The 24,524-nt window shown below is 44.4% G+C and overlaps 1 protein-coding gene across 1 annotated transcript; it reads right to left on the minus strand.

Moving 5' to 3' along the window:
- On the minus strand, positions 1–24,317 carry ACTG2 (actin gamma 2, smooth muscle). Its single transcript, XM_017644355.3, has 9 exons — positions 24,188–24,317; positions 13,907–14,068; positions 12,894–13,022; positions 7,923–8,033; positions 7,593–7,677; positions 5,934–6,095; positions 4,906–5,097; positions 2,897–3,078; positions 1–222 (listed from the first exon to the last, which is right to left on the minus strand). The coding sequence occupies exons 2-9, from the start codon at positions 14,030–14,032 to the stop codon at positions 79–81; spliced, it is 1,131 nt and encodes a 376-aa protein (XP_017499844.1). The 5' UTR covers positions 14,033–14,068; positions 24,188–24,317; the 3' UTR covers positions 1–78.
- Positions 24,318–24,524: the final 207 nt, after the last annotated feature.

Below are 24,524 nucleotides of genomic sequence, written 5' to 3' on the forward strand. Positions count from 1 at the left end.
TAAGGCTTGTAAGTTTTAATGTTTCATGATTGGCAACAGAGCAGTCTCAAGGAGATCCCCAGATAACCTGTTCTGACTTTAGAAGCACTTCCTGTGGACAATGGAGGGCCCTGCCTCATCATACTCAGGCTTGCTGATCCACATCTGCTGGAAGGTGGAGAGAGAGGCCAGGATGGAACCTCCAATCCAGACGGAGTACTTCCGCTCTGGGGGAGCAATAATCTGTAAAGAGAAAATGTGGTTGGTCATGGGGATAGTAGTACAGCACGGAGAATACAGTTAATGATTCTGTAACATCTTACTACATTAATAGATAGTGACTGCCTAGAGGGGGTGAGGAATTAATAATAATATGGGTAACTGTTGAACCACTGTGTTGCATATTTGAAAGCAACATAAGGTGTATCAATGATACAATAAAAAACAATGTGGTGACTCATGATCAGTCCCCACATAGGGAATAGAGAAGGTGGTCCAGGAATTATCTCATTACACTGCCAGGCTGCTCCAGAGAAAGACGGCTCCCATGGTCAGAAACCAAAAGAGTAAACTGTGTGGATCTGATTATTACTCAAATCTTTACTTCCCACCCTTATTCCCCCACCCCTCCATGAGAAAGGTGTACTGTTCCACCCTGTGACTTGGGGCTGGGCCTCCTATTTGCTTTGGCCAATGGAGTGTTAGCAGACATGACCCAAAGAAGAGCTTGGAATGTGCTTCAGACAGTCAGGCATGCTCTCACGTGCCTCTGCCATCATCACAGGAAGAGCTGCCCCTGAGTTGCTGCTGGCCCTTCAGCCTGGGCCCCATAATGGGAGATGTGGACCTGACCTCAGCTGACTGGGCCCAGAGAGCTACCTAGCCAAGCCTGACCTAGATCAGCTAGCTGACTCCCAGCTGACCTACAGATGGGTAATAAATGCTTATTGTTATGTGACCTTAGATTTTACAGTTTCCTGTTACTCAGCATTAGCTGACCAATACCAACATCTATGGGGGTACTGTTCTGTTCCTGCTTGGAGTTTGAATGTATTGGCAGCTTAGACTGGGCTTTCTCCATTCCCGAGTCTGAGTCAGTCTACTCAGATCCTGTCTTGAGCTTCATCTGTCAACAGCTACTTAAAACTGAGAAGTTCTCATATTCATAATACATTGTTCATCTTTGCCACTGGGAGTCCTGAGCTTAGCTTTAGAAATTATTTGTCCCATAAAACTCCATCTAAAAGTGGATCCAGAAGGACTGTGACCCTTCAAATAATTTCCCAGTTTCTGAAGGTTCTTAGAATTCAGTGCTGGAACAAATTAGACACTAAATTGATGTTTTGGGTCCTTAGAGTCTCTCTACATATTTCCTAGATTGCAGAGATCATGGAATTGCAGAATAAGAAAAGTCCTTAGAAGTTATCTTAGTATTTAGGCAGGTAAAAGTCATCCCATTGCTCCTTGGACAGATACATCAAGGACGGGCACAGCCACTAAGAAGCTAACAGACTTAATTGCTGAGAAGTTCTAGTTGTGAGAAAACTCTGGTTGTCTTGGGCTAGAAGTCCTCAGTCTCAGCTCCACTTCACCCAAACTCTTCTTCCATAATCTTGAGGCTTGCCTCATCTCCCCCAATTCCTCTACACAAATCTTTCTGTCTAATTTTCCAGGGTGTTCGTACATGCATGCCACCCCCGAGCACTTTTGCCTACTCTGTTTCCCCTATCTAGAGTACCCTTTCCCCTCCCCTTGTCTTATTTAAATTAGCCTTTCATTGACAGGTCTACTGATTAGATCGTAACCTCCCTGAAGGTCAGCACATACTGTTAAACTCAGGGCAGCAAATCACAGATTGGGATATGCCTCAAACTGCTGGTGTTTGTTTGTCAGTGTAGGTGGGGGGGGGCACCTCAGACCTGTTGAGCCTGAATCTGGGGGTGAGGCTAGGTGTGGTAACCTGCCACACCATTCTGGTAAAAAAGCTCCTGCCCAGGCCTGGCCTGACATCCCCCACATGGCAGGCCTAAGTAAGCATGGCTGCTTCAGTGGCTCTCGTGTTTTTCTGGTGGCCTTCTCTGCTTCCTTATGCTAAACACCATCCACTAGGCAGAGGAAAGGCCTGAGGTAGCCTCCCTTTAGGAAGAAGGTTCTCAGAAAACTAACATAGAGAATTCACTTCCTTACATCAGTTCTACTCCCCAGAGACCAACTTTATTGTGAAACTTTGTAAGTTTCAACCTATTTGTCATCTCTATTCTATTCCCAACTATTTTACTAAACCTTTAGCAGTGAAGCTTCTAGAGCCTGTCAAAAGATCTGCATGATTGCTTGGGCACCAGAGGCTGGGGAGAGCAGCCAGGCTAGTGGGCCACCCTGGTGCCAAGGTCTCTGTGGGGAGAAGCCCTGGTGAGCAGCCGTGTAGGGAGGGCTGTCGCCAGATGAAGTAGAAGAGCAGAGGCTGCCCAGGAATCCAGGAGGGTCTCTGGGAATCTGAACCAGCAACCTGCCCCGTGGCCAGGCTTTCTCTCTTTGGAAATTTCACCCTCCTCTGGGGTAATATCCGAGTCCTTTGAAAGGTTTAGAGATGCTGTAGTGCTGCCTCCTTGTTTTCTTCCTATTTCCCTCCTCCTAATTTCCTCCTAAGCCCCTCAATATTCTCTTCATCCCCAAGCCTTTCACCCCCTTCTCCTATGACACTATGGGATCATGTTTGAGAGCCCATGCTGAATGTGTCCCCAGCTCATCAGTGCCCAAGGAACATAATCCCCCAAGATGAAATCTGTCCCCGACCATGAAGCTGGGGAACCCGGGAGGCCACCAGGCTCTAGGCCTGCGCAGCCTGACTTTGAGCATCACCCAAGTAGCCAGGTCCTTGTACAAAGAACAGGATGAAGGGAACTGGAGCAAGACCCACCTTGATCTTCATGGTACTGGGGGCCAAGGCTGTGATTTCTTTCTGCATCCTGTCAGCAATGCCGGGGTACATGGTGGTGCCCCCAGAGAGGACATTGTTGGCATATAAGTCCTTGCGGATGTCAATGTCACACTTCATGATGGAATTGTAGGTTGTTTCATGAATTCCAGCAGACTCCATGCCTAGTGGAGATCACAGTATCCAGTCAACATCCAGCACTTCATGAACGCCCACCCCTCCAGCTCCTCAAGGGACCCTTCTGGTTTTGCAGCTACCCTAGTGCAGACTTCATCATCTTCCCAGTGGATTGCAAGCTCAGGCCCTCCAACTGGCCATCACCCTGCCTTTAGTTTCCCTGTTCTCAATCTTTTTCATTGTTGCCTGGGGTATATTTCTAAACACTTTCATCGTATCACCTTTTTTCACAGCTTTACTGAGATATGATTCACATACCACAGTAGTCACCCTTTTAAAGTGTGCAGCTCAGTACTTCTCAGTATATTCACAGAGTTGTTCAACCATTGCCACAATCTAATTTTAGAATGTTTTTAACGTCCCAAAAAGAAACCTCATACCTACTAGCAGACACTACCCATTTTCCCTTTCATCCCTTCCCCAGCCCTAGGCCACCACTAATTTACTTTCTGTTTCTACAGATTTGCCGATTCTGGGTATTTCATATAAATGGACCCATAAAATATGTGCCTTTTGTGTCTGGCTACTTTCACTTAGCATGATGTTTTCAGGGTTCATTCATGTGACACTAGCATGTTCAGTACTTCACTCCCTTTCATTGCCAAATAGTATTCCATTGTATGGATAGACCCATCACATCATCTCTGACAGCCTCTGACTCCTTCAGGTCAAGATCTAGCTACCTTAATCTGGCACCGTGACCTTCTGCAGTGAAAAGTCCCAATGCCAAACCAGCTCAGGCCCTGCCTGGCCTCCTCAACCTCTAGTCTTTCCCCATGTGATACAATTCCATACCGTAGATAGAAGAATCTTCATAAAATACAAACCTGATCTTGCTACAGTATGCCTAAAAACTTCCAGTGCCATTGCTGATATGACTAACCCCCATGCTCTTTGTGGTCTGCCTCTAATTTCCTCTGTATTCACACACACACACACACACACACACACACACACACACACAATTCTCCCATCATGTTCCAAATAGAACATAACCTTTCACATGCCTTGGCATGTTCCATTCTCTACTCTGCACTCCTTCCAACCCCAGGTACCACAAAATGATACTCATTCTTCAATGTCCACTTTCTCTAAGAAGCCTTCACTGATCTCTTACACTCAGAGCACTTTGTTCAGTTTAGTTTGCTCTTTACCACTCACTGTGTATTAGTGTTTGCTTACAGGCCTAACTCTCCTTAGACACTTCTCAAGAAAGTAGTTGTCCTTTTGTTAAATATTTAATACTGCTACAGCCCTATCTAGTAGGTACTGTCATTATTTCTACTTTATAGATGAGAAATCTGAGGTTAAAAAATGTTAACTTGTGGTACTCTTGTCCCCTCCTGGCCTGAGCCAGGAGCTCTGTCCTCTAGCTTTCTCTCTAAATAAAAGCCTCTGCCTTGCTCTCCTAAAAAAAAAAAAAAAAAGTTAACTTGTCCAAGGAGACAGGGCTTGAAAGGGCAGAATCAGGACCTAAACTCAGGTCTGCACCGCAAGCACCTCCTGTTTACTCCCATAGGTTTCCTCTCTGTGACCAAAATGGTGAGTGACCCAAGAAGGGTTTTGTGTATTAATCGCACTCTTGGTTTCATGTCATACCCCCATCCTGTTTTTCTTTCCATTTCCTTATCATTTTATTTAAAATTAGATTTTATCTACTTGTATTGCTTATATATTTCTGGCCCTTCCTGGAAAAATATGAACTGTGTATAAGCAATAAACAGAGCATGCTTGGCTCCTGATGTTTCTCTCTCCAGCCTCGCATGCCCTCCTCCCTGCCCCCGACTGGACTGGTGGGGCTGGCAGTGCCGCACCGATGAAGGAGGGCTGGAAGAGGGTCTCGGGGCAGCGGAAGCGCTCATTGCCGATGGTAATGACCTGCCCATCTGGCAGCTCATAGCTCTTTTCCAGCGAGGAAGAAGAGGCTGCCGTGGCCATCTCATTCTCAAAATCCAGGGCCACGTAGCACAGCTTCTCCTTGATGTCTCGCACGATTTCTCGCTCGGCTAGAAAGGGTGGAAAAGACAGACAGTAGATGCTCAGTCCTCTTAGTTTGTTGTTCCTTTTTATCTCCATGCAAACTTCCTCCTTACTTCTACTTTGGATTCAGTCTTAGGATGAATGTGATTTTTTTCATTTCTTTTCCTAAATGGGAGTTCAAAATCTTGATTCCCCAGCAAAACTCCACATGGGCTTTTCTCTGGGCTGTCTTCACTCTGCCCTGAGAAAGCTGCAGGCCTTTTGAGGGGCTTGCAGGACACATTTCCAGTCTAGATGTAGGTTATATGCTGTGATCTTACAGAATCTAGAAAGGCCCCCACCTAAAATCTCCTCTTACCCAGGGTGGTCCCTGAAGCATGACACCTGCACCTTAGAAATTCAGACATTATTGATTCCACATGCCTCAGATAAATCATAAATGCCCCTAGGTCATGAAATGCATCACCAGATCTTTACTACCATTCAGTGCTATAAAAACTAGCTCTGACCCTGGTGTAGACATGGACAGAGGTAGCAGGTCCCTGGGCAAGGAGGGGATGCTGTGAGAAGGGCACTTAAGGAGGCTTAGCTGAGCACTGCTTAGGATAAGTAGGCCTAAGGCTTGACCCCCACCCCAAGGAGTGGTGACTGGGAACCTTCCTCCTTAAACAAGACTGCCTTGACTATCTTGTTCAGAAGCCTTGGTCTTGTCCAGAGGCCCAGGCTCAGCCCAGAGCCTCCCTATTTACCTCAAAAAAATTTGAGGACAGGGGGCCAGACTTTTCATCAGTCCTGAGAACTTTTGGTCCTAGATCAGATTTGGTTCTGAGCTCAAGTCAGAATCAGGAAAGGGGCTAGATACCTGTGGTCACAAAGGAATAGCCTCTCTCTGTGAGAATCTTCATGAGGTAGTCCGTGAGGTCGCGGCCAGCCAGGTCAAGGCGCATGATGGCATGAGGCAGTGCATAGCCCTCATAAATGGGGACATTGTGAGTGACGCCGTCCCCTGAATCCAGGACAATGCCTATGTACAGAAGGGATAAGACCTATGAAAACACTTCTTGCCTTTCATCTGCCTTTCTGGGACCAATTACCAAATGATCTTCAGCTACTATATTTTTCTCTAGCAGCTAAGAAAACTCGCCCACTGTAAGAATCACCAATTGTATTTTTTGTGTACATTCATTAATTTTCCCAATTGAGACTGTAACCTTCTGGAAGGCAAGTAAAATGCCTAGAGAGAGACTGGATAATTTGCTTATTCTTCACACATCAAACTAACACATATGCACATGCAATTAGAATGTTAGATCTGAAAGGGACTATAAAAACCAGCCAATTAAAAAAACATCATTCCCTGTTGATGAAACTTTTAGTAAACCACGAAAGGAAATAGGCTTTCTCAGCATGATAAGAAATCTCTCTCTCAATCCAACCGCCAAATCATTGATGGAGAAACACTACAATACTGTCATAGTACTATTACTATTGTATATTATCTTGTGTGTTCTATCTAGTGAAATAAGGCAGAAAATGGAAGAGGTGTTACCATTAGAAAGAAGCAGAATTGGCATTATGTGCAGATGATGTAGTTGTATACACAGAAAACTCAAGAGAATCAACTAAGAAATGATCCAAGCTAATAAGATGGTTCGCTAAGGGCCAGGTGCCGAATAAATATGCTGAGACTTGTAGCTTACTCTTCTACAAGCATGTTGATCATAACACATTTTATAATAAAAGAGAAAAACTGGAGATAACTTAAAGGTCTATAAGTGGTAAAATTAATACATAAATCATGGAACCATCATACAATGACTACCAGGTAGACATTAAACATTATGTTTACAATGTAAAATCAAGTGCAAAGCACAAGATACAAAGTGTTATATACCCTGTGTTTCCCCATCACTGTCCTATCACCTGCCATGAAATTATCTTTTACTTTTGTTTCTCCCCTCTAGACTGTTAGCTCCACAGTGGCACAGTCTGCCGTGACTATCAGTGTGTGCCCATGGCCCGATGCAGTGTTTGGCACATGGTAGGAGCAATGGAAAACAGCTGATGAGTGAATGAATGAATGAATGGACACATCAATGAATACATGAATGAGTATTTGAAGAGTGTCATGTCCCTATTAAAAACTGCTCTATGTGAAATTCGCTGTTTCCCTGAGCACCTTTCTATACCAATACTTAACATTCACCATCACGAATTCTGCCATTGCTGCTTCATGAGCAGAAACATTTCAAAACTGTCAGAAAGTGTGTAAAAGCTCCCCAACTGACTACTGTCCTTGCTGGATGTATTAGTCATGGTTTGTTCATGTAAACGCTCCCCAGCTATGCTAGGGAGATTCACATCTGCATTCCCTGTAGCTTCCCTTCTGCTATCCCTAAGCAGGGTATTCCCTGGACTTTGGCTGCCTGTTTGATTCTTTCGAGCAGGAACCTCTGCAGGAGCCCAACTTTCCCTTCCTTCCCCTGAAGTCAGAAAGGGAACAGATTACAGGGCTACTAACCTGTTGTGCGGCCAGAAGCATAGAGGGAGAGCACAGCTTGAATGGCAACATACATGGCAGGGACGTTGAAGGTTTCAAACATGATCTGAGAGGACAATGCAGAATAAAAAACAGGCAAAAATCACAGCACTGCTTGTCTCACAGAATGGTTTGTAATCTTCTTAAGGGCAGGAAGTGTGCCTGTTTACCCCAGTCCCACCTCCCATGGACTACATACACAGCTGGTCTGCAGAAAATTCTGGTGCGCTGATACGTGAACGAGAAGGATGATCTGGCCAAGCATCCACGCTGAATTCTTGTGCTAGTGCCCCAGTCTTTCTGGCCTCTTACCTGGGTCATCTTCTCCCTGTTGGCCTTGGGATTTAGGGGGGCCTCTGTGAGCAGAGTTGGATGCTCCTCAGGTGCTACCCGCAGCTCATTGTAGAAGGAGTGGTGCCAGATCTGATTGGGATAAAAGCCAGTTGAGCCCAGCAGACCCCCAGTGAATTCCAATTCACATGCCCATGCTGGGAGAAGAGGGCACCACATTCTTAGGATGGGCTGGATCTGGGGAGAAGACCTATCAGCCCTGGGAATTTCTGATTGGTCTTTGGAAGTTGTATTCTTTCTCAGCAGGGCCCCCGACAGGACTCAGACCTGGGCCATTTAGTGTGGTATTTCCATCTGAACTTCCCTCCTCTTTACTCTTCCCTTGTCTCCCCTGCTTTGTATCCTGGGTGAGGGTTGGGGGGCAGACACACTGTGTCTCTCAGTGTTCCTTGCTTTTTGGCTTCTGGCTGTGTTTGGCTAAAATGGAAGCTACCACAAGAGGTTGGAGAATGAGAGGAAGGAGAGCGGTCAGGGTGTTTCTCTGAGCCTAGGTGTGGCCCTCACTGAGCACAGCTCCTGTTGGGTGGCCCCTCTTCCAGGGCCCCAACTGTCACTGAGCTCTAGTGAGCTCCCCCTCTGGCCCCTTCAGGCTTAGGGGTGTAAGATCTTCCTTCCATTGATAATACTTGGGTGTCTCATCCCTCTTTCTGCTTCCTTGACCCTGCTCACACCTTTAATTAATTAAAAAACCCCAGCAGAGTGTATACTGTCTCCTGCTGGAGATCTGACACTTGAACTTTCACTGTTTACCACTGGCCAGGATGGTGCTTTAGAGCAGGGCTTCTCTACCTCAGTGCTCTGACACTTTAGCTTGGATAATTCTCCACTGTGGGGGCTCACCCTGCATTATAGGAAGGCTAACAGCATCACCGGCTTCCACCCACTAGATGCCAATAGCACCTCTCCAGCTGTGACAGCAGAAATGTTTCCAGATGTTGCCAAATGGCCCCCGGTAGGCAAAATTGCCCTGGTTGAGAACCATTGCTTTAGAGGAAGTTATTTCTTCCCACTATGTCTATTCCCTCTTTAGTGATGCGAGACGACTATACAAGGAGTTGTTGTTTCAGAGGGATCCAGCAAAGAGTGGCAGGGACATAGGGCTTTGACTTCCTCAGAGGTGGGGCACAGGGGCATTTGATTCCACTGTACCCATATGTCCTTGCCTGAGGATTTCAACCCTGGGCAAAGCAAGTTCACTATAGATTCAGTGAGACCAAGAAATGACAATGGAACGTTCTTGGGGTAAAAGCATTTATACCCGGCTTTATTTTCCCATTGGTAGGTTGAGCACTCAGTCTGCAGGTCTGTAATCCACCTCTGTCTCTGCCTCCACCCAGAGGACTGGGCAGAGCTCTTTTTATAGTGACTCAGTCAATAATAACTTATTGCCTATAGGTGTGGAAGTATTAGCCTAGCAGTAGGCCAGTTACATCATCAAGTGATTTTGGGTTAGCTGAGGATCCTAGCCATAGGAACTTCCATTTCCCCACACCATACATTTATGGGCCCCTAGCTTTGTGCTAAGCTGAATGTGGTGAGGGCAGATATGAATCAGACATGGCCCCTAAATCTTAGTTTCAAAGTTTGGAGGGGAGAAAGGCAGGCAAAAAGACACACTACCAAGACACATGCACATTTTAAGAGAAGGGAGAGGCAGGAGCAGTTCATTTTCTGGGGGATTTGAGTGAGCCCTGAAGGCAAAGAAAGGTCTCCAGAGGCTGGGAAGGGCACCTGAGGCAGAATAAATGGCACAAGCAAAGGCCCTGGCCTATGAAAGTTTCACGTGAAGGAGATGACAATAGTCTTAATTGGGTGCTGTCACTAGTCCTTCAGATGTGGGCTCCAGGTGCTTTGTATCAGAAGTAGACGGGTAACTGTTGCAGGTTGCAGGTTCCAGGCTGTATTCCATACCCATGAACCAGAAGCCTTGGGTCTTGGGTCAGAGCATCTGCACTTCACTTTATTTTATATTTTGGAATGTCTAAAAAATACATTAAAGTTAAAGATGTTGATAATTTTAAAATTAGAAAAATATTTTTAAGAGTAAGAAAACCTCTGTTTCCATCACCTAATAATAAAAAGCCAACATTTTGGCTTTTTCCTTCTTCCTAACCTTTCGCCTTTATGTATGTTCAAATTTATTGCTATTACCTTTTATTTACTTCAGATACTTGGATTTATTTACCATTATGCTATTACTATACCTTTACATTCAATTTTGTTTTCTGCCATGTTTCAGTTAATATAAATAATTTCCTTTGTCATATGAAACATTTATTTTAATAAAGTGAGCATTATTATCTTTAATGCTTACACAACATTTCATCCTATACTATCATATATTTAATCATTTCTAGTCATGGTAGCTTCAATTTTTGTTTATAAAAAATCCTGTGATGGCTATCTTTGTGCATAGTACATTTTCTTTATTGTATTCAGCATGTTTTCCAAAGAAAAGAACTCTGAAAGTGGAATTACTAGGCTAAAGAGCATGGCAACTGGAAGACTTTGATTTCTAATTCCAAAAAACAACAAAGTTACTTTTCATTCCGGAATAAGAACATGCCTGTTTTTAACCTTCCCTACATTCAGTTTTCTCGCTCTTAAAATGTGCAATAATTTGAAAGTAAAAATATTACCTACTTATTTTACTTTGAATATTTTTATTTGTTTCAAATGAGTTTAAACTTTCTCAGATTTGCAACTTTTTATAATTTCTACTTGGCAAACTATTCATGTCCTTTGGTAGAAACTTTGTATTTTTAATTACCAATTTACATTATCTGTTTGTATTAATCCTTCACTGCACTTGTGAATATTTTTCTGGTTTGTAGTTTGCCTTTTAAAGTTGGTTTTATTTTTCAAATATCAGAAGTTGTGAATTTTAAGAATTCACATTTGTTGCTCTTTTTCTCCATGACATCTTTCACCTGAAATTCTGTAAGTATGCTTACTATATATTTTTTTAACTATTTGAATATTTATATCTAACTTTTATATTCAACTGATAACTGTGTTTGGTGAAATGGTACAAGGTGAGAGCAATAAAGATTCCTCGTCCCCAAAATACCTACTCAGCTATCCCAGAATAATTCATTGAATAATCTTTTTCTCCCTTCTGGTGTGGAATTTAACTTATCATATATTTCCTCTTTATTTTTGTGCTGGTACAAAATTATTTTAATAACTATGTTATATTTTAATATTTGGATATGGCAAATCTCATTTCAGTTTTTCATATTCATTTTGTTCTCATTAGTTTTGCCTTACTTATTTCTCCAAGTGTGCTGTATGATTATCTTGACCAAAAAGTTGTGATTAGTTTTTAGCCAAACTCAGATGAGCAGAGCATAGAAAGCGGGAGTTTTGGGTGCAGGAAATAGGGAGATGGTGGTCAAGGGGTACAAAGTCTCAGTTGTGCAGGATGAATAAATTCTGGAAATCTTTATGTTTTAGAATGCTGACTATAGGTAACAACACTCTCCTGTATATTTATAATTTGCTAAGAGGGTAAATCCTAATGTTCTCACTATAAGAGGAAAGAAAGTAACTATATGAGGGGATAAATATGGTAATTAGCTTGAATGTGGTGACATTATACTCTGTTTATCAAATCATGAAGTTGCACACCTTAAATATATACAATTTAAAAACCTGTGAGACTTTTATTGGAATGGCAATGAGCCTATAAGTTGATTTGGGAATATTTGACAGCTTTACACTATTCAGCGTTTCTTTTAAGGCACATAATATATTTTTAGGGTTATTTTTTTAAAGAGCTCATGTATTGTTATTACTGTCACTAAAATATTTTGTCTATTATATTTTTGAATTATATATTGTTAGATATATATAAACAATACATGCCATTTCTGGGGCATTAAGTATGTTCCATGCTTTGGGATTATACTTTTTATCTAACTCAGTCTCCAGAGCAACCTAATGATGAAAGCATTTTTCTCTCTGAAACAAGGAAACTGAGGCTTGGCAGGAAGGATTTGCTCCCAGGGCTCTCTGCCTCCATCTCTAATGCCTGTGCTCTTAACCATTCCACTGTGTGCATTGAAAGCTTGTGCATTTTACCTATTTATCTCACATCTAGAGTAACTGAATCCAGGATTTAGAGAAAAGCAGAGTGAGCTGCAGATTTCAAATCGACTTTCTTTTTCCCAGTTTCAGTCTGCTCAATAAGCACTCTATTATATTGCAAGGCAGTTGCTGCAGATGAAAAGACTTCACAGACAACTGTCAGCAGAATTTTATCAAAAGAATAGTAGAGAGGCTCAATTCACATTTTGCACACATAGTTTTGTTGATCACAAACCACCATTTCAAAGTGGACCCTGCCCCTGCATTTTTCTTATACAAAAAAGCTAGGTCCCCCTAGAGATTCCTACTGGAAAATTTTGTTAGAGAGTCATCATAATAATAGAGCACTAGTGCACCTGTCTGAGGTCATGGCAGGGAAAATGAAAGGGAGAGAGGCACCAGCACCATTTTAAGGGAGACACAAGCTCTGGGCTGAGGGATGGCTGTATGAAGATGAAGCTGGGAATCAGGCAGGACCAAGTCCTCAGGTGCCAGACAGGGAGTTCGGAACCTACCACTGGTTCATGAGGAGCTACTGGAGATTCCTGAGGAGGCGAGTGGCATGAGCTGCTCGTGTTGAGAAGGATAAGCTGTGCAGCAGTGTGAGGAATGAACTGGGCGTGTGACGCAGGAGGCAAAGTAACCAGCCAGGACGCTGCTGCAATAGTCCAGGGAGCAATGTGGGCAGCCTAGGCTGGAGAATCGCCATGGGGATGGACAGGAAGGAAAGGAGGATGTGAGAAACATTTCTGAGGAAGAGTTGATGGCACAGAGGCCTGTGGAATATGAGGGCTGTAATGACACATTATTAAAATGAACCATTAAAGGGGGAACCCACTATACCTTCTCCATGTCATCCCAGTTGGTGATGATGCCATGTTCAATGGGGTATTTAAGAGTTAGGATCCCTCGCTTGCTCTGAGCTTCATCCCCGACGTAACTGTCTTTCTGGCCCATTCCCACCATTACCCCCTGCAATGCAAAAGAGAAGAAGATGTGAAGGGGCTGAGGGCAACACTCAGGGATTCAGGCACTGGAGGGTCTCTGAAGAAGGATAAAGATAGGAAAAATGTCCTTCTTCCCCTGGAAACTGGGCATGAGGAGACAAGGCAGGGCAGATAACCAGTGAGTGTGGAGGTGATGGGGAGAGAAGGTGGAGAAGTCTGCATGGGGTCGTCTTTCTTCTCTCTCCTAAGACAATGCCATTTTCTGAGAGGCAAAGGGCCCTATCCACGCACTTCCTCCCCTCCCCTTCCCTTCCTCCGCGCGCGTGCACACACATACACACACACACACACACACACACACACACACAGACCTGTACTCGCCCTCCTCTGATCCCTGTGCTCACACTTTGACATCCAGATGTTCGCTCCCATGATTCTCCCAACACGCTGAGGCCTCTGTGTCTTCAGTTATCCCTTCTACAATCTTCTCCTTCCCTAGTCCCTCTGTTCAGATTTTGTCTCTCTCTCCTTTGTGCTCCCATGGAGAAATATACTGCCTCTTTGCCAGCCTGTGATCTCAAGTTTGTTGTGTGGCTATCTTCATGGAATATAGATTTCTTAAAGGCAAGGGACTTGTGTTTTTATTGCATGTATTTGAAAAAGGTTGCTTCCAAACCTAGCACCCCCAAAGACTTAAGCCAGACATAATGCCACCATTGCTTGCCTCGGGGATGCTGGTTTTGACCCTGGATATTACTATTTAAGGGGTCTTGCTCTGTTAGTTAATCAGAAGAGGGTTCCCCACCCCCAACACACTCACATACACTCACACACAGAGCTCAGCATAGTCTCCACAATGCAGCACTCACTCCTGGTGCCTCACAGCCGTGGGTCCTGATGAGCACACACCTGGTGGCGAGGGCGGCCCACGATGGAGGGGAAGACAGCCCGGGGGGCATCATCTCCTGCAAAGCCAGCCTTGCACAGGCCAGAGCCATTGTCACACACAAGTGCGGTGGTCTCCTCTTCACACATGGTGAGGGTGGCTGAGTGAACCAGGGGTTGGAGCACCTTGGAAGTAGGGAGAGAAGAGAATTTGTCAGCCGCTTGTTAAAATCATATTAGAACAAAGCCACAGTAATCAAGACAATTTGGTACTGGCATAAGAACAGACTCATAGACCAATGGAACAGACTAGAGAGCCCAGATATAAACCCAAGCATATATGGTCAATTAATATATGATAAAGGAGCCATGGATATACAATGGGGAAATGATAGCCTCTTCAACAGCTGCTGTTGGCAAAACTGGACAGCTACATGCAAGAGAATGAAACTGGATTACTGTCTAACACCACACACAAAAGTAAACTCAAAATAGATCAAAGACCTGAATGTAAGTCATGAAACCATAAAACTCTTAGAAGAAAACAGGCAAAAATCTCTGGAATATATATATGAGCAACTTTTTCCTGAACACATCTCCTTGGGCAAGGGAAACAAAAGCAAAATTGAAGAAATGGGACTACATCACACTAAAAAGCTTCTGTACAGCAAAGGATACCATCAGCAGAACAAAAAGGGATCCTACATACAGTATGGGAGAATATATTTGTAAATGACATATCTGACAAGGGGTTAACTTCTAAAATATATAAAGAACTCACACACCTCAACACCCAAAAAGTAAATAACCTGATTAAAAAATAGGCAGAGGATATGAACAGATGCTTCTCCAAAGAAGAAATTCAGATGGCCAACAGACACATGAAAAGATGCTCCATATTGCTAATTATCAGGGAAATGAAAATTAAACCACAATTGAGATATCACCTCACACCAGTTAGGATGGCCAACATAGCAAAGACTAGGAACAACAAATGCTGGTGACAATGCAGAGAAAGGGGAGCCCTCTTACACTGCTGGTGGGACTGTAAACTAGTTCAACCATTGTGGAGAGCAGTATGGAGGTTCCTCAAAAAGCTCAAAATAGAAATACCATTTGACCCAGAATTCCACTCCTAGGAATTTATCCTAAGAATGCAGCAGCCCAGTTTGAAAAAGACATATGCACCCCTATATTTATTGCAGCACTATTTATAATAGCCAAGAAATGGAAGCAACCTAAGTGTCCATCGGTAGATGAATGAATAAAGAAGAGGTGGTACATATACACAATGGAATATTATTCAGCCATAAGAAGAAAACAAATCCTACCATTTGCAACAACATGGATGGAGCTAGAGGGTATTATGCTCAGTGAAATAAGCCAGGCAGAGAAAGACAAGTACCAAACGATTTCATCTGCGGAGCATAAGAACAAAGCAAAAACTGAAGAAACAACACAGCAGCAGACTCATAGAACCCAAGAATGGGCTGAGTTACCAAAAGGAAAAGGACTGGGGAGGGTGTGTGGGAAGGGAGGGAGAAGGGAAATAAGGAGCATTACGATTAGCAGACATAACGTAGAGTGGAGCACAGGGAAGGCAGTATAGCACAGAAAAGACAAATAGTGACTCTATAGCATCTTTATGCTGATGGACAGTGACTGTAATGGGGTATGTGGTGGGGACTTGATAATGGGGGGATCTAGTATCCACAATGTTGCTCATGTGATTATATATTAATGATACCAAAAAAAATCGTATTAGAGAGTGTTCTTGGCTTTGGAGCCTGCCCACCTGTGACTAGGGTGCAGTTCCAAAGAGGCACAGGAGTGGACCTGGACTCCCACTCTCTGCAAGTGGGGCTTTCTCCCTTTAACTGCTGTTACAGCTGCATTGTGTCCCCCCAAATTCATATGTTGAAGTCCTAGCATCCCGTAACTCAGAGTGTGACTGTATTTGGGGACAGAGTGTTTAGAAAGGTGATGAAGGTAAAATGAAGTCACTAATTCAATACGACTTGTAATTATAGGATGAATTGAGGAGGATGGGTGTCTAAGAAGAAGAGGAAACTAGGACACAGACTTGCACAGAAGAAAGATATGTGCAAGCCTAGGAGAGAGGCCTCAGAAGAAACTAACCCTGCTGACACCTGATCTCAAACTTCTAACCTCCAGAACTGTGAGAAGGTAACTTTCTGTTTTTTAAGCCATCCTGTCTGTGGTCCTTCATTCCAGCAGCCTGTGAACGAATCTGCTTGCCTCCTGAAAACCTGAAGTGGCTACAAAGCTTAAGTCCAATGGAGAGACTCCCTAAAAGACTTGAAGTTTAGGAAATGAGTTGAAGAAATTTACCATATACATAGCAAAGGATTAGCATTTACTATATATAAGGAACTCTTACACATCAAGAAGAAAAAAGCAAACAATGCCAAAGAAAAACAAAGATGAACAGATAATTGACAGAAAAGGAAATACAAATACCCAACAACAACATGAAGAGATGCTCACCCTCACTAGTTTTCAGGGTAGTGCAAATGAAGTGAGACCATTTTCACTCACCATAATAGTAAGATTAAAAGTTTAATAACAGGGTTGGAGAAAGGGTGGGAAAACTGGCACTCTTCAATTAGAGAAACACACACACAACTTGGAATTACCCAAAGGGCCAAATTATGGGATACTGTACTGAAGTTAAGAGAAATGCTAGGCAGATCTATATGGACTAACATGGATAGATTTCTAAACCATTTATCTGAGTGAAAAAGAAAGTTGCACAGAGAATGTACAGCATAAAACCATTTATGTCAGTTCTTTTTAAAGCACAAAACAATATTGTGTATTTTCCACAGTGTTCTTTTTGTGGTAATGAACATACAGCAAAAAGTTCTGGGAAAAAAGTCTAAGACTGATCACAGTGATCACCTCTGGAGAGGGAAGGGAACAGGAGAGGAGGTGCTGGGTTATAGCTGTAGCATCATAATTTTTTACAAGGAGACTGTATTAACATATAGTTTATAATTAAAATCAATAATATAACATGATTAAGGAAAAGAAGATGTGGTCATTATAGGTGAAATGTACCCCTAAGGGTAGAAGCCACTTAGGAGGAAAGGGCGACCTGAGAGGAGAGAGGAAAGCAAGAGAATTCATGATGAGACTCAGTGGCTCTGCCACTGCAGATGGAGAAGACAGGGAAGTCCCTCCACCAGCACTGCAATCTGAACAGAGTGCTGGGAATTCATTTTCCAACATCTGTTGCAGGTTTCCTTTCTTCTGGGGAGGTTAAGACAACACCCGATGATTCTTGGCACGCGGTGATAGAGGAACAGCAGCAGAGCTCAGGAGAGGGTGTGCAGATCGCCTCCTAGCTTGGAAGGCCCTGCGGGACAGGATGGGAGTGGGGAAGGTCCTTGCCGAGGAGTTGGGAAGGCTGACTTTTAGGATCCCAGAGAAGAGAGAGGCAGGAGACATGGAAAGAGAAGGTGGCCACAGGGGGCAGAAGACCTTCCAAGCTTCATTCAGAATGTGTGACCACAGGAGGGTAAGGAGATGGGTGACCTTGGCTCCTAGATGGCTTTTTGTGGAAGATGGGCAGCAAAGACCCTGGCCAAAGCACAGGGGAGACAGGGCCACGGCCCCATGAATGCAGTCAGAAGGGCTAAGTAGAGACTAAGCAGAAGCCCATTAACACAATCTAAGGCTAAATGGAAGCCCCCTTCTCTATGATGTTCAAAGCAGCATGCATGCTAAGGGAGAGGTCCGCTGTGATTTCTGGAATTCAGCTCTGCTTCTGTCCCTTCTGACCTTCACGACCACCTCACACCTCACAACCATGGCCATGGAAATCAAGTCCCAGCCCTCTGCCTCACCCTGTGTCTCCAAGCTCGTCTTCCCTCCCCTTCCCCTACTGGCCTTTTCACTCTAGCTATGTGGAGTTTTTTCCATTCTCTGAATTCTGTCATCTCTTCTCCCTCCTAGACCTTTAGTTGCAGAGTCTGGAACACCTTCCCCTGACCTGTTTGCTACTCTAACTCCAACACCTGTCAGGTCTCTGCACTGACATTGTATTTTCATGAGGCCTCTCTGGCCCACCAGTCTCAGTTAGTAGCCTCTCTTCTTTGCCCCACAGCACCTTGAACATGCCCAACCAATGATCAGCTCTGCATATGCCAGCTCATTCATACCTTTGTAAAGAAAGGGGCTGACTGTCCTGTTCCCCAGAGATTCTTCAGTGTAGCTAACACAATGTCTAGCACAGAGTAGGGTCTTAAATGATATCAAATGAATGAGTAAATAAATCAGTGGGTGTCAAGGAGAAAGATTTTTAGAATGACAAAGATAGAATTAATATTGTTAAGAAGAAATTGAGGTCTGCAGTGAGGTGGAGATTGAAGAAAAACACCTAGTTGCTCCGAACAATTTTGTCTCTGGCCTGAATGGTTTCTGGATTGCAGAGAAGATCCCTAACCTCCTGGCATACTAGAAGAATCAGAAATGGAGAGATGTCAGAAGACTGGAGATGGCAAATGGTCCAATGTTTGAAAAGGGAAAGAAGGCAGATTTCTAAAACCTCAGATAATCTTTATATACAAGCCAGGCAGATTTCCAGAAGGCATTATTAAAGAAGCAGTGTTTTCTTATAACTAGTAAGGATTTACTGAGAAACATGTTGGCAGAATAACAGCCTTCCCTTTTTTTCCCTGGGCTGCTGCGTTGGGAATACAGAAGGTGGGAGATGTTGAACTTAAACTTGGTCATGGCATCTGACAGGTCTCCTGTGAGAGCACTGATTGATAGAGCCGTGTGGACCGAACAGTAAGTTAGTTAGGCACTTTGACAGTTGCCTGAGTTACCGTCACTGAAAGGTGTCCATTAATGGGTCAACATCAGCCTGGAGGCAGCGATATGCCTCAGAACTCCACTCTTGGTCCTTTCCCATATGACATTTTTATAAATGAGTTGGATGAAAATAGAGCACGTGTTGATCAAATTTTCAGATAAAACAGAGCTAGGAGAGATTATAACATTAAATATGTTGGAGGGAACAATCAAAATCCAAGACCTCAAAAAGCAGAGAAAATGAGCTGAATCAAATAAGATTAAATTTTACAGGGTAAATATGAGGTTTTGCATGTGAGTCTAAATAACCAAACCATGAAAGCTCTTGCTCAGCATCAGTGAGCAGGACCTGGGGTCTTGTTGACAGTCAGCAGGCTGCTGTGGCCGGGATAAAAGCCAATCCCACCACTGACTGGAATTTTGTGTTTGGTTCTTGGGGCCACCTTTGCTGGCAAAGGTGTGGGCAAGTGGGGTAGAATTCACAGCTGATGAGTGTCAAGTTATACTGCTTTTTGGAAGGGGAATTCAAAAATACTTATCAAAAGCCTTGAAAATGTACAGATCTTTTGACTTTACAAAGGCACTTCTAGGAATTTATCCTTGAGAAACACTCATGGGAGAGTGCAAAGATTTTGGTCAAGAGCCAGTTTATCACAGCTTTGTTTAAAACAACCAAAACCAGAAAAACGTTAATGTTGAAAAAGTTTATTGAATGATAATTGGTTTGTAAACTAACTGCCAGAAACCTCCATACAATGAAGAGAGTATAATATTTAATTTTACTGAACAGAAATGGAAAATGACAATGGAAAAGGTGCCAGTTGCTTTGGTAGGTGAAACAGCAGAATATTCTGTTTCCATTTTTGGAAAAAATGTCCCCTTATTAGTTCAAAACAATTGGGGGAACCTTACATATATTATCTATTTAATCTTCACAAAATCCCTGAGGGAAGATTTTTTATTTCCCATTTTACAGATTTGGAAACCAAGTCTTGGAGAAGTGAAGCAATTTAGCTCAAGATCTCCTAGCTGGGAAGAGGCAGGGCAGATATTAACCCAGGACAGGTTTGAGAGCTGATCTTGCACCTTCATCACTGCTTTAGTGACAGTCATAACTTCTCCATGTTTGGTGTTTCTGCTTCTGCGTCTGCCTCTCTAGAGCTGCTAGCAGCAAGGGCCCTAAAACAAAAGGGTCTGTGTTCTCTTCTCTCCCTGAGCCCCTGACCCCTCCCTAGGCCAGGACTACATCTGGATGTATGTTTAAAGCCCCTGCACATAACTTGGTGTTTAGCCCAGGGTAGGTGCTCAACAAATGTTGGAAGAGAATCCCACCACCTGAGTGGCCCCCTCCCAGACATGGCTGCTCTTCCCCTGGGATCTAAGTCCCCATGTCCAGTCTCATGACAGCTTGGTCACATCGCCCAGTTTAGAACCACATGGGGACAGTCACAAGCTGCTCAGCAAACAGCTCTGCTTCCCTGTTCTAGCAGGTGCTCCACCAGGAAGGGCAAACAACCTCAAAAGCCAGAAGGTGGCCCAGACGCAAGGGCGTCTCCCCCTCCGGTGACTGTCTCCCCCTGGGGTCCCCTCAGCATCCCTCTCTCAGGTGATTTATAGTCAAGCCTTTTCAATGAACCCTGTGTCTTCCCCCGAGCTGCCCACACACAGAAAGAAAGGGAGTGTTGGACTTAGTTTCCCAAGCAGAGCAGCAGCTGAGACAAGCTACACAGTGCCTGAGAACTGTCAACAATGCCAACCTGCAGCACTTTAGGTAAATTTGAATCTACTTTTTTAAGATGGAAACAAATGAGCAGTAAGGGAGGTGAAGGTGGGGGGTAGGGCTGCTAGCCTGGAGTGGTGCCCCCATGAAGGCTCCACACTGCCCTGGAGAGATGGGTTTTACTGTGCAGCCAGGCTCTCTGCGAATCTCTCTGCCAGGAGAAATCCTAAGCCTTCCTCAGGGCTGGCTGGTAATTTGTGGCTCAGCTTGAGCATATTAGTGGAACCAGGGCCAAAGTCACTGTGTTTTCCTCCAGTCACAACTTCTGTGCACTCAGCTGCGCAAACTCTTCTGGTCCTTTCAGCGCGCACTATGTCTGGGCGTCACTGAGGATTTCACAGAGATAGAAATGACGTTTTTTTTTTTCCTCCCCCTGAAGTGGCCAAAACCTAAAGACATAATGAGTACAAAGATTTTGCTCACTCACTCAACTCCCTGGCCATCCCCAAGCAAATATTAGTACCAAGACATTATCCTTCCCCCGCACCTGTCACTCGGAAGGAGACAAGAGTTGGCTTCAGAGTTCCCTCCAGTTTCCCTTCTTTGCCCTTCTCCTCCCTCTGGGTTCCCCTTTCCCATGCCCAGTCACATGTCTGCATCTCTGACCATAAATTTCCTCCACTGTAAAATGGAAATGGGAACATCCATCTTCTGGGATGATGGATCAAAGAGATGATGGAAATGAAAGTGCTTATAAATTGTAACTCAGGGTCCACAAACTAATTTTTGTGTGACCCACCATTTAAGAATGGTTTTAACATTTTTAAAATAGTTGCAAAAAAGTCAAAGAGGAATATTCTATGACCCAAGAAAACTATATGAAATTCAAGTTTGAGTGCCTATAAATAAAGTTTTATTGGAACATAGCCACACCCATTCATTTACACACTGTCTTGGGCTGCTACAGCTACAGTGGCAGTATTGAGTAGTTACAACAGATAACTTTAGATTCACAAAGCCTAAAATATTTACTATTTTGGTACTCTACAGAAAAAGTTTGCCAACCTCTGTTGTAAAGCCTACAAAAATAATAATTCTTATTATCACTTACTCTTCTCCATCAGAACTTGCTCCTAGGATGAAGCCTGTCATGTTGGAAGAAGTTGGGGGATCTACACAAATCAATGATTATTGAAGGGAAGGCTGAACTGATGCCAGTTCCCAAAGACATTTTCCTTTTTGTGGAAAGTTTAAGCTTCTTAGATGGTCAGACTTCAAATGACAGTTGGGGAAATACTTTGCAGTGAGGCCTTCAGTTCACATGCAGCTGCCTATTATAATCTACACACACACCTATATGGATATATGAATATCCATAGGATCAGAGAGCCTGAAGAGAGAAATGACTTCATGAAAAACACCTGTACAGTGGAAAATTCTACCACTGCCTATTAATTTCAGGGTATATTGACTTGATTGATATACATGTTTATTAAATTAAAAATGACTTCTGGCTAGTAACATTTCTGACCCTCAAAAATCTGCCCTTTGGGTCCACTCTTCTGGCTTTTACCTAGGCTTCTCATTCACTCCACTGGCTCAGCTCCAGTCCAGACCTCTCTCCTGAGCTCCAGACCCACAGAGCCAACTGCTGCTGGCATCTACACACTGTGCTCCCTGGCACCTCAACTCCACTTACGGGACTGCTGTCCTCTACACCATCCTCTAACTGCAAGCTCCCCTCCAAGAACTGTACCACCCACCCTGGAGCTCAGGCCCAACACCCTGACTTCTTCTCCTGCCCCCCAATCAAGCCCTAGGCCCTATTAGTTCTACCTCCATACCACCTCTGCCAACAACTTTGGACCCCTGCACACTGAGGTAGCCCTCCTGCCCCATTCCTGTCCATCATCCTCCCAGCTGCCAGGATGGCCCTTCAAAAGGCACTCTCTAGCCATCACCCTTGTGTGGTCCCACATTGCCCAATCCTTTAGTGTAGAAAGTCCTAGTAATCTGGCCCTGCTCACCCCTCTGATCTTTGTGCTCCCTGCTTCCTGCCTTGAAATCTAAATTCAGTGGACTTGAGCCACTTAAAGAGTCCCAGAGACCATGCTTCTTCTGTACTAGGACTACCTCCTACTTCAGGACCTGGTTCAGGTACCCCTCCCCAAGAAAGCCTTCCCTGATAACTCCTGGACTGGGTGAGGAGCTCTTCCTGGGTTTTACCCCTTTCACACATTTATCTACTCCATGGCTCTCATCTGTTTATCTACTCTCCCTGATTGCAGAAGCCCCTACACTGTCCTGAAGGAGCAGACAGTGCCTGGCACATAATAAGTGCTCAATAAATGCTAGTGGAATGAAAAAAGGGAAGGAGGAAATGAAATCTAGCCTCAAGGTCGTGACATCGTAGTGCTCATCTTGGTTTCCCAGGCCTGGCATGGGAATCTTACTTCTCATGCGCTTCTCCAGTAACCATACATCTTCCCCAAAGGGAACTCTGATAAAGAGTTTCAGCCCCAGGACTAACGGCAAAGTCCAAACCTTTCAAATAATAAAAGCAAGTGCTTAGAGCCTCCCTATGCACTGTGGTCTCAGATCTGGGGCCTCAGCCTCACCTGGGAGCATATTAGGAATGCAAATTATCATGCTCCTATCTCCCAGCCTACTGAATCAGAAGCTGGGGTGGGGTGTAGGACAATCTAGGTGTTAATAGGCCCTCCAGGTAATTCTTAAAATTGAGCACTCAGGGCCAGGCCCTGGCAGTGCTGAGCTGAGCATTTTCTGTATCTATTATCTCATTTAATCCTCACAGCAGCATTGCCAAGTAGATGTTATTACTATTACTCCCATTTTACAGGAAATCAAGGTCACTCATAGCTGGGCAGTCTGCCTCCAAGGCCTGCCCCAGTGCACCAGCCTGCCTCAGCCATAAAGAGATGTTAGCAGACTGATCACAGAAGTGGATCAGTCCCTTGGTCTCATTGTCCTCTTCACTATTTGTGTGTGTGTGTCTGTGTGCATGTTGCAGGGGAGGGCAATGACATCGGCGGGTCATTGACAGCTGGGTATGAGCCTTTTGGACAAGTCACTAATTCCTCTAGCCCTCAGTGTCCCCATCGGAGAATGAATTAGAAGGCTTCCATGTCCCTTCTAGCCCTAAACCCACACAATGCCACAGCATTGTCCCTACCCCCACCCTGACTTTCCACATCTCCCAATGACCCTGGAGCTTTCAAGGACTGAGAAAATTCTCCATTCGCCTCAGCCAAGCATGAGTGAGAGAACAGTGAGACCCACAGGGGACTGAAGAAAATACACTCCCACTCCCAGCACAGACACTTCACAGACACACGGACCATTGCTGGCTTAGATTCAAATACCCTGAGAAAGAGCTGTTTTCCTGCAAGGCATCTGGTCCCCTCAAACAGCCTGTCAGACATCCTGAGCTATGAGAGGACATGAGGGCATAGCTCTGCACCAGCCCTGGGGAGCAGGGTAAGTGGAGACCACAGGTGTTACATCCCATCTGCCACCCAGTCACAGGGCTGCCACAGGATGCCAGGGCCACAAATGCCTTTTCCTGGAAGGCAGCAGCATGCTGGAGGCATGGCAGCCCCCGAGGGCCTTGATGTGTGATCTGGGCCAGCGTCACAGAAGCCAGGCCAATCTGGAGGCACCTCCAGCACCCAGGGGGTTAGGCAGCCCCGGAAAGGAAGAGCCGGCAGAAGCTGTACAGTACTCACCAAGTGTATGAGAGGTCCTTCTCTCAGTGACCGAGGGCTGGTGTGGCTTTGGCATAAATACCAGAGCAATATAAAACCCCAGAGGCGGATCTTCTTTAAACAGAGTCCCTAAAAAGGCCAGCTGACGGTGTGTTAGCAATATTACCATATAAGGTGGTTTTTTCAATAAATCGGCCTTGGGGGGTGGGGAGGGGGGCTGGTTAGAGTGAATTATCATTTGAAAAATGTATGCAAAGGACTCCGGTGGCAACAGCCCTGGTGCTGGCAGATTTGTTCCTTTTATGCTGCACTTGCATAAACAAAACTCACACCAGGCCTTATAAGCTGCCCAGCGAAG

Source organism: Manis javanica, chromosome 1, assembly GCF_040802235.1.
Source record: "Manis javanica isolate MJ-LG chromosome 1, MJ_LKY, whole genome shotgun sequence".
In the NCBI taxonomy this organism is placed as follows: domain Eukaryota; kingdom Metazoa; phylum Chordata; class Mammalia; order Pholidota; family Manidae; genus Manis; species Manis javanica.